General features: G+C 41.2%; 2 protein-coding genes across 2 annotated transcripts; one reads left to right on the top strand and one right to left on the bottom strand.

Moving 5' to 3' along the window:
- The first annotated feature begins 3,408 nt into the window (after positions 1–3,408).
- LOC137278763 (adenosine receptor A2b-like) lies at positions 3,409–4,317 on the top strand. Its single transcript, XM_067811274.1, has one exon. The coding sequence runs from the start codon at positions 3,409–3,411 to the stop codon at positions 4,315–4,317; it is 909 nt and encodes a 302-aa protein (XP_067667375.1).
- A 2,442-nt stretch (positions 4,318–6,759) lies between these two features.
- On the bottom strand, positions 6,760–13,028 carry LOC137276679 (chitinase-3-like protein 1). The gene is made up of 9 exons (XM_067808296.1): positions 12,033–13,028; positions 11,626–11,805; positions 11,127–11,289; positions 10,743–10,836; positions 10,148–10,272; positions 9,804–9,930; positions 9,166–9,474; positions 8,242–8,755; positions 6,760–7,672 (listed from the first exon to the last, which is right to left on the bottom strand). Exons 1-9 carry the CDS (start codon positions 12,097–12,099, stop codon positions 7,479–7,481), a joined length of 1,773 nt encoding a protein of 590 aa, XP_067664397.1. The 5' UTR covers positions 12,100–13,028; the 3' UTR covers positions 6,760–7,478.
- Positions 13,029–13,921: the final 893 nt, after the last annotated feature.

The raw sequence follows: 13,921 nt of genomic DNA on the forward strand, positions 1-13,921 counted from the left end.
TTGATAGATAGGATAATCATGTGAACGACCATATTGTTGTCCGTCTTCAGCCCCAAATGATGCAGTGTTTGATAGATAGGATAATCATGTGAACGACCATATTGTTGTCCGTCTTCAGCCCCAAATGATGCAGTGTTTGATAGATAGGATAATCATGTGAACGACCATATTGTTGTCCGTCTTCAGCCCCAAATAATGCAGTGTTTGATAGATAGGATAATCATGTGAACGACCATATTGTTGTCCGTCTTCAGCCCCAAATAATGCAGTGTTTGATAGATAGGATAATCATGTGAACGACCATATTGTTGTCCGTCTTCAGCCCCAAATAATGCAGTGTTTGATAGATAGGATAATCATGTGAACGACCATATTGTTGTCCGTCTTCAGCCCCAAATAATGCAGTGTTTGATAGATAGGATAATCATGTGAACGACCATATTGTTGTCCGTCTTCAGCCCCAAATGATGCAGTGTTTGATAGATAGGATAATCATGTGAACGACCATATTGTTGTCCGTCTTCAGCCCCAAATAATGCAGTGTTTGATAGATAGGATAATCATGTGAACGACCATATTGTTGTCCGTCTTCAGCCCCAACTAATGCAGTGTTTGATAGATAGGATAATCATGTGAACGACCATATTGTTGTCCGTCTTCAGCCCCAACTAATGCAGTGTTTGATAGATAGGATAATCATGTGAACGACCATATTGTTGTCCGTCTTCAGCCCCAAATGATGCAGTGTTTGATAGATAGGATAATCATGTGAACGACCATATTGTTGTCCGTCTTCAGCCCCAAATAATGCAGTGTTTGATAGATAGGATAATCATGTGAACGACCATATTGTTGTCCGTCTTCAGCCCCAAATAATGCAGTGTTTGATAGATAGGATGATCATGTGAACGACCATATTGTTGTCCGTCTTCAGCCCCAAATGATGCAGTGTTTGATAGATAGGATAATCATGTGAACGACCATATTGTTGTCCGTCTTCAGCCCCAAATAATGCAGTGTTTGATAGATAGGATAATCATGTGAACGACCATATTGTTGTCCGTCTTCAGCCCCAAATGATGCAGTGTTTGATAGATAGGATAATCATGTGAACGACCATATTGTTGTCCGTCTTCAGCCCCAAATGATGCAGTGTTTGATAGATAGGATAATCATGTGAACGACCATATTGTTGTCCGTCTTCAGCCCCAAATGATGCAGTGTTTGATAGATAGGATAATCATGTGAACGACCATATTGTTGTCCGTCTTCAGCCCCAAATGATGCAGTGTTTGATAGATAGGATAATCATGTGAACGACCATATTGTTGTCCGTCTTCAGCCCCAACTAATGCAGTGTTTGATAGATAGGATAATCATGTGAACGACCATATTGTTGTCCGTCTTCAGCCCCAAATGATGCAGTGTTTGATAGATAGGATAATCATGTGAACGACCATATTGTTGTCCGTCTTCAGCCCCAAATAATGCAGTGTTTGATAGATAGGATAATCATGTGAACGACCATATTGTTGTCCGTCTTCAGCCCCAAATGATGCAGTGTTTGATAGATAGGATAATCATGTGAACGACCATATCGTTGTCCGTCTTCAGCCCCAAATGATGCAGTGTTTGATAGATAGGATAATCATGTGAACGACCATATTGTTGTCCGTCTTCAGCCCCAACTAATGCAGTGTTTGATAGATAGGATAATCATGTGAACGACCATATTGTTGTCCGTCTTCAGCCCCAACTAATGCAGTGTTTGATAGATAGGATAATCATGTGAACGACCATATTGTTGTCCGTCTTCAGCCCCAAATGATGCAGTGTTTGATAGATAGGATAATCATGTGAACGACCATATTGTTGTCCGTCTTCAGCCCCAAATAATGCAGTGTTTGATAGATAGGATAATCATGTGAACGACCATATTGTTGTCCGTCTTCAGCCCCAAATAATGCAGTGTTTGATAGATAGGATAATCATGTGAACGACCATATTGTTGTCCGTCTTCAGCCCCAAATAATGCAGTGTTTGATAGATAGGATAATCATGTGAACGACCATATTGTTGTCCGTCTTCAGCCCCAAATGATGCAGTGTTTGATAGATAGGATAATCATGTGAACGACCATATTGTTGTCCGTCTTCAGCCCCAAATGATGCAGTGTTTGATAGATAGGATAATCATGTGAACGACCATATTGTTGTCCGTCTTCAGCCCCAAATAATGCAGTGTTTGATAGATAGGATAATCATGTGAACGACCATATTGTTGTCCGTCTTCAGCCCCAAATAATGCAGTGTTTGATAGATAGGATAATCATGTGAACGACCATATTGTTGTCCGTCTTCAGCCCCAAATGATGCAGTGTTTGATAGATAGGATAATCATGTGAACGACCATATTGTTGTCCGTCTTCAGCCCCAAATGATGCAGTGTTGGATGAAATGGGTAACCGTGTGACGGAGCCATAATTCACTTGATGATAATCATGTCAGTCCAAATCACATTTGTCACAAGTAAGACAGATACGCTGAATATAATCAGAATCGCGAGTCGGTCTGAATGAGAATGTTTTCTCCCCACTGATAGCATCAACGCTAGTACAGTAACATAAGTGTTAGGGCGGCTCGTCACGAAGAAGGCTAAGTTCGAATCTCAACACGGGTACGCTGTGTGAAGCCCATTTATGGTGGTGAATGGGCAAAAAACGGTGTAAAAGCATACCTAGTCCCGGTAAATTCAACGTTATAATACTGTATGTGTCCTTTTGGTCCATTATCGACTGTGTTCACATACAAACAGAAAAAACAATTGTTACTACCGAATAACATAACAAGTCAACAAATAACTTGCATTCTGTTGTAGCTGCCATTAAAACGCTGATGACATGATCCCAAAGTGATGGCAAATATCGAATACATGCATATGCAAATCATGAAAGTGTTTTAAAAAATGTTGGTTTCTATGTGATAAGATATTTTACGACACAACATATTCATCATAATTGATTGATACTTTAACTCCTTTTTTGGCTTGTTTTTCCAAAGGAAATGAACCAAAGTTTGCTACGTGCCACAAGATCAACTGATGCGGCAACGACGGTGGTTTCCAGTGACAAAACGACCACCACTACGACCTCTACCACTGTACGTAAACTACCAGTGCACATTGTTACTTCGAAGTACTTCAAGTCAAGTTCGTCAAACAGTAAGCACAATGTATGATCCGAAATGGGCCTGAATGTGGGGACATTACTGCCCATTACATTTTCTGATCAGAACATATCGGAGAGTCAGATCTAAACTGACAGAAGCATTTGTAGTCTTCATAGTTGTCTTCATGGGTCGCGGTGTAGCATATGACACCATTCATGTTACAGGACTGACGGTCATAAGCATGCTGTCTATCGTCACTAACTTTATCTTCATCAAAGCTCGCCTGAAGACACACGAGTCCAACTATGGCTCCGTACATTTCTCAGTCAGTTTCGCTGTCGCCAATCTCTTAATACCAACTGTAGCTGCTCCTCTCAATCTCGTTGCTGACTTCGAAGTGTTTGGGATCAACTCGTTGGCGTGTGTTGCTCTCAACTCGCCCGCCTTGATTTCCTTGACCTTGCCTTTGGGTTTCCTCTTTGCAATGACCGTGGAACGGAGTATCAGTATTTTCTATCCTCTCCGGTATCTGGCCATCGTGACATCGTCCCGAACGAGGAAAGTAACAATATTCATCTGGGTGTATGGAATAGTTTGTCTTCTCATCCCAATGTTGGGCGCCAACTCCATAGCTGACAGACAGAGAAGACAATTAAACTTCACTGCATGCAACATGGCTTACGTCATGACGGGCACATATGTGTGTTTCGTCATCATGGGCAACGCAGCCCCCTTGATGGCCATTCTCTTAGGGCTGAACTTAGCCATTGGGATCATAGTGACAAAACGCTACAGAGAAGAAACATCAATAAAGTTCAGACTTGCGCCATTGGATGTTCTCCTCAAACTGAAGAAGGCTCAGCGACAGAGGAAATTGATAATCGCCCTTCTTTTGGTAGGACAGCTGTATATCACATCTCACTTGCTCCTGCTGACGGCCCTGACCATCGATTATAGGGGTTTCACTACAGCGACAATAACAACCTGGGTTGCTCCATTTGAACTGTACGTGGCGGGCATAATGGCAAGCACTCTCAACACTATCATATATCCCATAATCCTTGGTTACCCGTCATACCACTTCCGCCGGAATATGCGCAGAATTTTGTTTTGCAGGAGAACACGGGTTGCCCCTGAGAACTGTAACTGACAGTAAAATACGTCAGTTGTAAATGAGCCCGGAGTAAAGTTAGCGAGTTGGATTTTAGCCGTTTTTAGCAATATTCCAGCAATATAACGGCAGTGGATATCAGAAATGGGCTTCACACATGGCACCGCGTGGGGAATTGACGGATGTGAATGAATATATTGTCAAATCAGTGTTAAACACATTTAGTACGTCAGGGTAACACATATCCACTTTGTCCGCTCCACAAGGCAGAATGGTACAATCTGGAACAGTTTGTGGATTACTGTTGTGTGTGTTTCCGTTTAGAGCGGGAAAGATTCCCACAGCCTTCGTAGATGGAGTATACACACTAGGAGCGCATCGAGGAAGAACATGTGGTGTGAATCTTTAGCGTGATCATTGTGCAACTAAACCGCCGGCCCAAGAAAGTGTCCACTTCAAGACTGGATTACCTGTGTCTGACCTAAACATTACAGTTATCTGTCGAACCAGACACGGGTAATGCACACTACAGATCCAAAACCCAATTTCGATACGAGTATGAATAATCATGATCTAAAAAATGTTCATATGTATTATTTTCTTCTGTCCAATAGTTTTGTATACGCGGAGAAAGTACAGTAAAGCTACATGCAAGTCTAACATTACTGTTATTGTGAATGGGCATGCATTTACAAAATAGATAAATGCTGTTAATAAGTTCGCTTATTACGCCGAAGACTCATTCCTGGTGTTGTTATTGTTGAAATATTGATAAGAGATGTACAACTGAAACTCGCCCACTCACTCACTGGATTCCCTTGTCAGTTCAAATTAACGGACATTACAGTGAACAGCTAGAGAACCTCAATTAGTCAGAATGATAGGAATAATCATCATCATTTTCGACTCTCACAATTATTACTGTCTAACCTGGTGCTGGCGTAGAGGCCTGAGACCAGTGGTCAACACTCTGGACATACATTTCTTGGAGTGAATTTCACAGTCGATAATGCAGTCAGTAGTTCACATTACTGTGTGATAAACGATAACATTAAGGCGATGAATCTTCTTCACTGACTTGGGACGATGGAGTAGCCTGGTGGTTAAAGCATCTGCTCGTCACGCCGAAGACCCGGGTTAGATTCCCCTCATGGGTACATGGGTATTTGATTTTGCTAAACGCGACGTAAAACGTAATTCACTCACTCACCCACTCTTCACTGACTGGCTTTGAACGGCATCAGTGCTTTTGTTTTGTGAGTAAGGATGGCTTCAGAAATATTCAAGCAAGATGGTGGCTCGCGACACCACAATTGGGCTTCATGAGAACTACCCCTGCGTGGAAATCGGGCTCGTGCAAAGTTTGAATGTGTGGGATATTTTTAAGTAATTGGGATTCGGTGCGGAAACGGGGCTTATGTCTTCAGTTTCCAAGAATGGTTAATTTGGTCAGAATGTTTGGTATTATTGCGATGATCACGTTATCGCGAGTATACGCTGGGAACATTGTGACTACAATGATTGGTAATATTATCGTCACAGTGGGACAATGGTAAAACAGTCACCACCTTGATACATCGGTAACTTAGTCACCACCATGATACACGGGTAGCTTAGTCACCACCATGATACACTGGGAACAAGGTCACCACCATTACACATTGGTAACATAGTCACAGTTGGTAACATAGTTGCAATGGGACACTGGTAAGACAGTCACCACCATGATACACTGTTAACATACTCGCCTCCATGATACACTAATAGCAGTCGCCACCATGATACATTGGTAACATTGTCATCACCATGACACATCGGTAACTAAGTCACAATCATGATACCTTGGTTACATGGTCTCCACGGGAGACGGATAACATTGTCACCACCATGATACATTGCTAATATTATCGTCACAGTGGGGCACTGGTAACACAGTCACCACCATGATATACTGGTAACAGTCGCAACCATGATAAATTGGTAACATTATCGTCACAATGATACATCGGTAACATAGTCACCATCATGATAACATAACATAACAATGTCATCACAATGGGAGATGGGTAACACAGTCACCACCATATGAATGGTACATTGGTAACATTATGGTCACAATGGGACAATGGTTAAACAGTCACCACCATGATACATTGGTAACATAGTCACCACCATGATACATTGGTAACATTGTCGTCACAATGATACATAGGTACAATCGTCACCACCATGATAGATTGGTAACATTGTCGTCACAATGATATATTGGTAACATTGTCGTCACAATGATACATTTGTAATATAGTCACCACCGCGATACCTTGATAATATATTCATCACAACGGGAGACGGGTAACATTGCCGCCGCCATGAGACTTTGGGTATGTAGTCATCTTCAAGACACAATGATAAGAAGTACTCCTCGTCAATGGCTGGTTAATTTCCTCACGATTGAAGAGGAACAGACAACGTGATTAATTAGAATGTTATTTTATTCACTGTCATATTTACACTCAATATACAAGGTTGGACATAACTGGAGTTGTACAAGTGGTATGTCTATATACATTTGTACATGACAATGTTGATGCGGAGGGTATGGAAATATCGACAGATAATATACAATTTGTCATGCCTTGAGGTGAACGAATTGTGACGAATTTGAGCAATTTCAGGAATGCAAGTTAGAGAACAAAAAGTAATGACATAAAAGGTTTAAGGCACTGACAAAAAATGTGAAGCAAGGGCTCGTTCCATTCCACGGAGTCGGCTTCATTTAAAATGGTATTAAAATCATGTTTACAGTTCCAGTGATCAGAGGGTAACAATACATCAGAGGATAATACAGCAGCAGCCATTTGACAGTACTGGGAGAAGGTAGATATGATGGAAGCGATTCGTAGACGAAAGTGAGCCCTTGGTGACAATGTACATCAATGGACGCAATGGTACAAGGAGGGAATAAATAGTCATCTAGGAGCATACTCATCATCGCCTATGTTACAGGGGATATACTTCATTTGTGCATAGATGATTACCTGTACATGAGATCGTGAAATACCCATCATAGTAACATATACCCTTAGTTACACAGGAGATATTAGTTCACAGAATATTGATTAGAACCCTTTTGATAAACACGGTCGAAAAATAATAAATTTCGAAAATGTTGATATAGGAATTATTACTTATTAGGAAAATTAATCATAGCATTCTACACTGTTGGCATGGTTACATATTTTCAAATTCTCATCAAATTTCGTTCCGGCAGGACAGTCCATCTTGATTGGTCCGTAGTCAAACCACGCTCCAGGCAAACACATGACGAAACGTGCACAGGAGGCGGGATCAGTGAACATTCCAACTCCAAGCTGCTTGCAGTCGATGCTTCCAGCTGGAACAAATAACAGCGGCGTTTATCATCTTTATTCAATGAGCTTGTTTTATTCGATTGTTCTTGTTTTAAGCCGCACCTCGCAATATTCCAGCTATATGACGACTGCCTGCATATAGTCGAGTCTGAACCAGACAATTCTGTGACCAAAAGCGTACCAGACGATCTACGCAATTTGGATACGATGACGTGTCAACCAAGTCAGCGGACCTGACCACCCGATCCATTTAGCTGCCTTTTATGACAGGGATGGGTTACTGAAGAGCAATTCTTACCCCGATCCTCACTGGTCACCGTTAGTCTGAAGCTACAGGAATTAAGTAATAGGTCAATTTTCATTTCGATTTATTCATTGCATTTACATTACCACAGACCGATACATCCTTCTTGGATAATTCATAGAATTATTTTGAAGACTTTACTAGCGCTTCCGGTTGTCCCGATCTCACACAAGTTCGTCGCTGGTATCATATTTCTGCATATGTTGCATTTATATGCACTGTAGTCAATGTTTACGAAAGTCGTGACTGTTAAACGTGTTTATCATGTTTTACTGTTTCTATAGTTACCTGCTGATGGTTGTTTTGTGCCAGGTTTTTGCCAGGGGCTCTGTTTGGGTGACTGGGTCGTAGGATCGTGTTTAGGCATGCTGGGCCTTCCCGTGGGGCGGACGTTCCAGTGCTTGGGGGTGGTCTTGACCTTTTCCCAACTCCTTTCAGATTTCTTCCAGTCGTTCTTGGGCTTCCATGTTGGCTTGGGCTTCCATGTGGGCTTGGGCTTCCATGTGGGCTTGTTTGTAGGTTTAGCCCATGGAGATTTACTTCTGGGTTTTTCTGCTGCTGCGGGCCTTCTGGTCCACTGGGGTTTAGGCTGGGCAATAGGGTTAGGCTTGGGGGTAGGCTTCCACCTTGGGACAGTTGCTGAATCAGCGGTGTTGGCTCTGCGTCCACTGTAAGGTTTCAGAATCTTGGTGATGGTGCCAAGAAGAGGATAGCGCCCATTGCCGCAGCTTCCCTTAAAGTCATCCATCTCAACAGACCACACAAAAGCTCCTCCAAGACCACGCTTAATAATGTTGTCAGACTGGAAAGGATGCACAGTCAGAGGATGAAATGTTGCCATTCAGACTCTTTGTTTGTTTTTCATAAATGTATTGTAGATGAACCAAAATTTATGGGCGGTTAGTTTGGCAATATCTTTGGCATATCAGAATTTGTTTGTTTGCTGTTAAACGGCCTTTAGCAATATTCCAGCTATATGGCGTTGCTGTGTAAACGAGTCTAATTCGGGCAATACAGTGATCAACGCTGTGAGCATCGAATTGGGATATGATGACTCTCTCAAACAAGTCTGCGAGCCTGACCATCCGATCACGTTAGTCGTCTCTTACGACAAGCATGGGTTGATGACTATTTCACAGATTTTCACGAGCGCTGACTTATCAGAAAAGAACTGGATCTGTCGTGGGAAATAGTTTGAATGATAAATTTTACCTTCAATTTGATACTATCGGGGGTCTCGAATCCAACCCACTGGTCTCCACCGTAAGCATAAGGGACGCCCTGGTCATCAATCCATTCTGTCTTCCAGCCCTCACGGTTGATTTTCTCGCAGATCTCATAGTATGAGAGGATGCCGGTCTCGCTGGTGTATTTGCCCATCCTGCCTCCACCTCTAGCTGGAGCGAACACGCCATGTTGGTGGGGGTTGGCCAGGGTAAAGCTCATACCGTAGGTGGGGATTCCAACAATCAGGCGGTCCTTGTCCATTCCCATGTTAAGCCAGTAATCGATTGACCATTGCTTAAATACAAATGACATCAGTGAGGCTTACATACATCAACAAAGTTCGACTCATCCGGAGAAGATTTGGTTGCAGTTGTGTCCCTTTGTAAATATGATCACTACGTGCTAACAAACGCTTTCCCAGTGGGGAATTTGTGGATGTTCGAGAGTCAGGGAGAACCGCATAAGAGGTTTACTATACGCCCTGAGAGAAGCTTTTCTAATTCATCTAGGCTGTAACTCTAGCGTATGTGAACCAGTGATGCATGTAGAACTTCAACATCGTCACTTATAACTGAATAAATGTGTATATGCTCTGACATTATATCAAACGGAGACAAATGTACCTGATGAAGCTCGCTCTTCTCGCCTGGAGGATCATTTCTGTGTTTCCAGAGGCCACTGTGATGTCCTGTTTGTTTCTCCCACTGACCGTGGTAGTTGTATGTCATCAGAAACATGTAGTCGATGTACCTGTGGACAGACATAGTTGGTCAACACCCCTAGCATACGCTACAAGAAGCGTATGGCGTATGCAAGTTCATAATGCTCTGTATGTATACACATATTATCAACGAGAAGTCAGATTCGATGGTTTCAGAGACGTTTTCACACTGAAACATATCATACATGATTTAACAGATTTCTCATATGTTCTTACAAGATGACCGTTTAACATTGCAGTACTCACTGGACAAGCTTTTGTGGCTCGTAGGACTGGTCAATGTAGTACGTTCCCGAAGCGGTGGCACAAGTCAACAGAAGCTTCTCTTTGCCAGAGTTGTACGATTCGGCTTTGAAAGCTTCTTGCAGTTCCTATGAGCAAACACAATTAGTGCATTTTCCTTCTACATTGACAGGGAACGATGGGGTAGCCTGTAGGGTGAAGCGTTCGCTCGTCACACCAAAGACTCAGTTTCGATACATACACATTGATACATGGTGTCCAGCCTATTTCTTGTATATCCTGCCGTGAACTTGCTATGGATATTGCTAAACGAGATGTAACGTACTCACGCACTCACTCTATATTAACAACTGTATTGATTACTACAGGATGAATACAAATGGAAATTTGATGATTTGATTGTGTGAACTTCGTTTGTAGCTTTCTTTAATCTGATTACCTAGTGTTCCTGTCCTTGGAGAAGCCTTTCCCGGGATTATTTATAATTGACATTTATAATAAACTCTACAGAACGGTTAATAGCATGTCCATTTTGTACTGATTAGATACCATTGTGAATGTCGACATATTGATATACATGCAGGTAGATGAAACGTACCTTCATCAGCAGGGAGAATCTGTATTTGTCCTCAGGGGGGCTGCCTCGTGTGGCGGGGAATTCCCAGTCCATATCAAACCCATCAAAGTTATTTCTGAAAGAATACATGACATGAAGGCTTGCGGTTATTCAGAACTAATTTATTTTCTGTCGTTACGTCAATTTGTTTTTGTATATTTTGTTATCTATACGCTAATATTTTTCTTTAACCATTACATGTTACTTAAAATAAATAGAATTTCCCTCAAAAAGGCATTTGCCATTGATCACATTGTTCAAAGAAGCGATAATCATTTCGATCGTTACGTGTGTTCTGAATGGATAAATGGAGGACTTGTCAATGGCGTAGTGGACCAAGTGTATAATGTAAACAGAATCACGTACGATCTCAAGTATTTGACGACGCTCTTCACCCATGAGCGCCTGTTGTACTCATTGCTGATCATAGGGATGAATGGCTTGGAACCGATCTGCCAGCCCCCGACGGCAAGAAGAACCTTCAGGTCTGGGTTCTTGTTCTTGAGGGCAATGGTTCGGGCATACAGACCTGGAAGGAAAATTTACAGTGTCGATTTCACGCCTTTTCACAATATAACTAACATGGGTGTTTAAACAACATTGTCTCATTGTCGCTGAACCAGTATTACTAAACTGTGAGATTAATTTATGAAACTATGTGGTACACTTGCTTCAGATTTACTCATTAATGTTTGCCATAAAACAACAACGTCTGGTATTTGTACATTAACTTTGACATGATGCAGAGGGATTCAACAAAACTGTGTATAATACTAAAGCCATACACTTTAGCAAAGACTAAGTCGTAATGAAAGTATGCACTTTGTTTCTTGTACTCAAGTGATTTGAGAAGGCTTGTGCTTACCGTTTGGTCCCTGATCATTCCAGTTGAAAGCGAGAAGGTCCCGTCCATTTGGGGTGATGTCCACGAAGGCGTAGATGATATGTGTGCAGAGGTAAGGGTCGATATCCTCAGGTAGGAACTTGCCAATTCCGTTCCTTGTCTGAGCAAAACTACTGTAGTAGCAGAAAATCTTCTTGTTGCCTGTAAATTAAAGACTCAATGTTAGGCAATTCACGTTTAAAAACAATTTCTTAGAGTGTAAAGAAAATGTGAAATTCAGAGATTTCTTTTTTAAAAAAAATGTCAAAGTGAATTTTTAATTAACATATTAAATGTCTTGCTATTCCACTCCAATATCACGAACAATAAAATGTGAACCACAATATTGTTTAACATAATTCGCATGTGTTCGTCACGACTGGACGTACCTTCAACTAGAACTGGAGAGAAGACCGCAAGGATCGCCAATAGTCCACACAACTCCCGTGCAGCCATTCTGATGCTGCAGCAAAGACAGAAATACCGTACAATATCGCAAACCTTGTCGACGATTCTCGAAATATGCTGAAGCGTCGGTGAATAGCTCTTATATTTAATTTCGGACGTGTCATCTCTAAACTACATATTCTTAAAACTTAATCAGTTTCATGTTCTTGAAATGCATCAAATGCAAGTGAAAAACACATTTGAATCTTGTCGCTTTGGTGAAGAATCACGCGCTTTCTTCACATCACGAATAAGCCAAGGTGAAATATAGATTATGCACACAGTAGGTTATACAGAAGGTCCTCATGGATATGATCAGGTATTTCATGCTAAAACCTGGAATCATTAATCAGAAAGTGCTTCTGGAAGCAGCCGGGTAATTATATATATATATTTTAGGTGGGTATACGTTTTGCACAAAGTATGCTGCCAATTGATAGATGAGGTTAAATTTGTTTCTCCAATTTTCTTAAGGCAAGTTATGCTAAACTAATATTTATAGAGATTATTGTTCGCACTCTCTTCGTGAGGTCGTTAATGGTACTTTAATGAGGAAAGGTGCATGTATGACAACCTTAATATAATTACAAAAGGCTAAGCCTTTGTTAGCAATTGGGCCGGTAACCTGCCACGAAAGGTTTAGAACAACAAACGATGCCGAGTGCAGCACGCAGCCACTCTAATCTTCTGAGACAAATTCTACATCCTTTACGCTTAGACATGAGCCTTAAACATTAGAACCCTGACCTTTGTTTTCTTTGGAGAGCGAAACATTTCAATCCCCTTCAACGTCGTTAGAACCTGTTTGGTCAAATTCCAACCTCCGTCGATTATCGATTCAACAAGTCTGGAGGTACACGTGCATAGGTGGGAACGCTGCCTCCAACCACAACACACGGGGAGGAATGTCAATGTGTTTGGACAGCTTAGCCAGGGATAAAGGTTTCTTTGCGTTCAATCATAAAGTATCATTTTTATATGACTGGGTTTACCTTTTACTGGGAAATTATTGCGTTTGATATGTACATAATTACAAAGTTAGAAATAGTTTAGTTCAGCTAAAAACGGTCTGTTCCTGAGTTTGATATTGTTTCAACTTACTAGATAATCAGGTCACTAGATAATCAGTCTTGTAGATATATTGACTCAGAGATTTTTCGATTTTATCGGTTTTTCTTTTAGAATTATGACAAAAGAAACTTACATGTATCTTTAAAGGTTTGATAATAATTATATGATCATATGATCTCACAAATAGCATATCTCAAAAAGGTTTATTGAATTGCCCTGCTGATAGACCATTTCATTTTCTCCACATTCACACAGTGGTCTTACAGGTTACAACGAACATACAAAAGACAAATCACTTATACTAACTCTTCTGTTCCCTGATTTCTAATGCAAATTATTCATGCTCGCTCGAGCAAAGATGCTTCCTTCTTCAATGACAAACAATCTCCTGATGTTCTAATGTTACAAAGACCAGAACTGATGATTAACTTGAGATAAGATTCAGAGCTATTCCTTATAACATCTAGCGTAATACATTCCCCTGGGCTGATCGCTGGTTATCCATTAAAACAGCCATTATCTGTCAGATGATAGCACAGTTGCCATCAATGAAAGCAAAGATTCAGAAAGTTTTGTTAACAGACCAAATTCCCTGTTTCTTTTCTTAAAGACACTATTGCTTATAACTGATGCTGGTTCAAGCGGAGACGCAGAAACATTCTGCAATAAAACGTGTTTTCTTACCTTTGTTGTATACAGAAAACTCCTGATGTTCTTTGCTGGTCTGAGATTCTGACGGAATCCTGTGCAGGTAAAGTTC

Source organism: Haliotis asinina, chromosome 3 (assembly GCF_037392515.1).
Source record: "Haliotis asinina isolate JCU_RB_2024 chromosome 3, JCU_Hal_asi_v2, whole genome shotgun sequence".
NCBI classification, from domain to species: Eukaryota; Metazoa; Mollusca; class Gastropoda; order Lepetellida; family Haliotidae; genus Haliotis; species Haliotis asinina.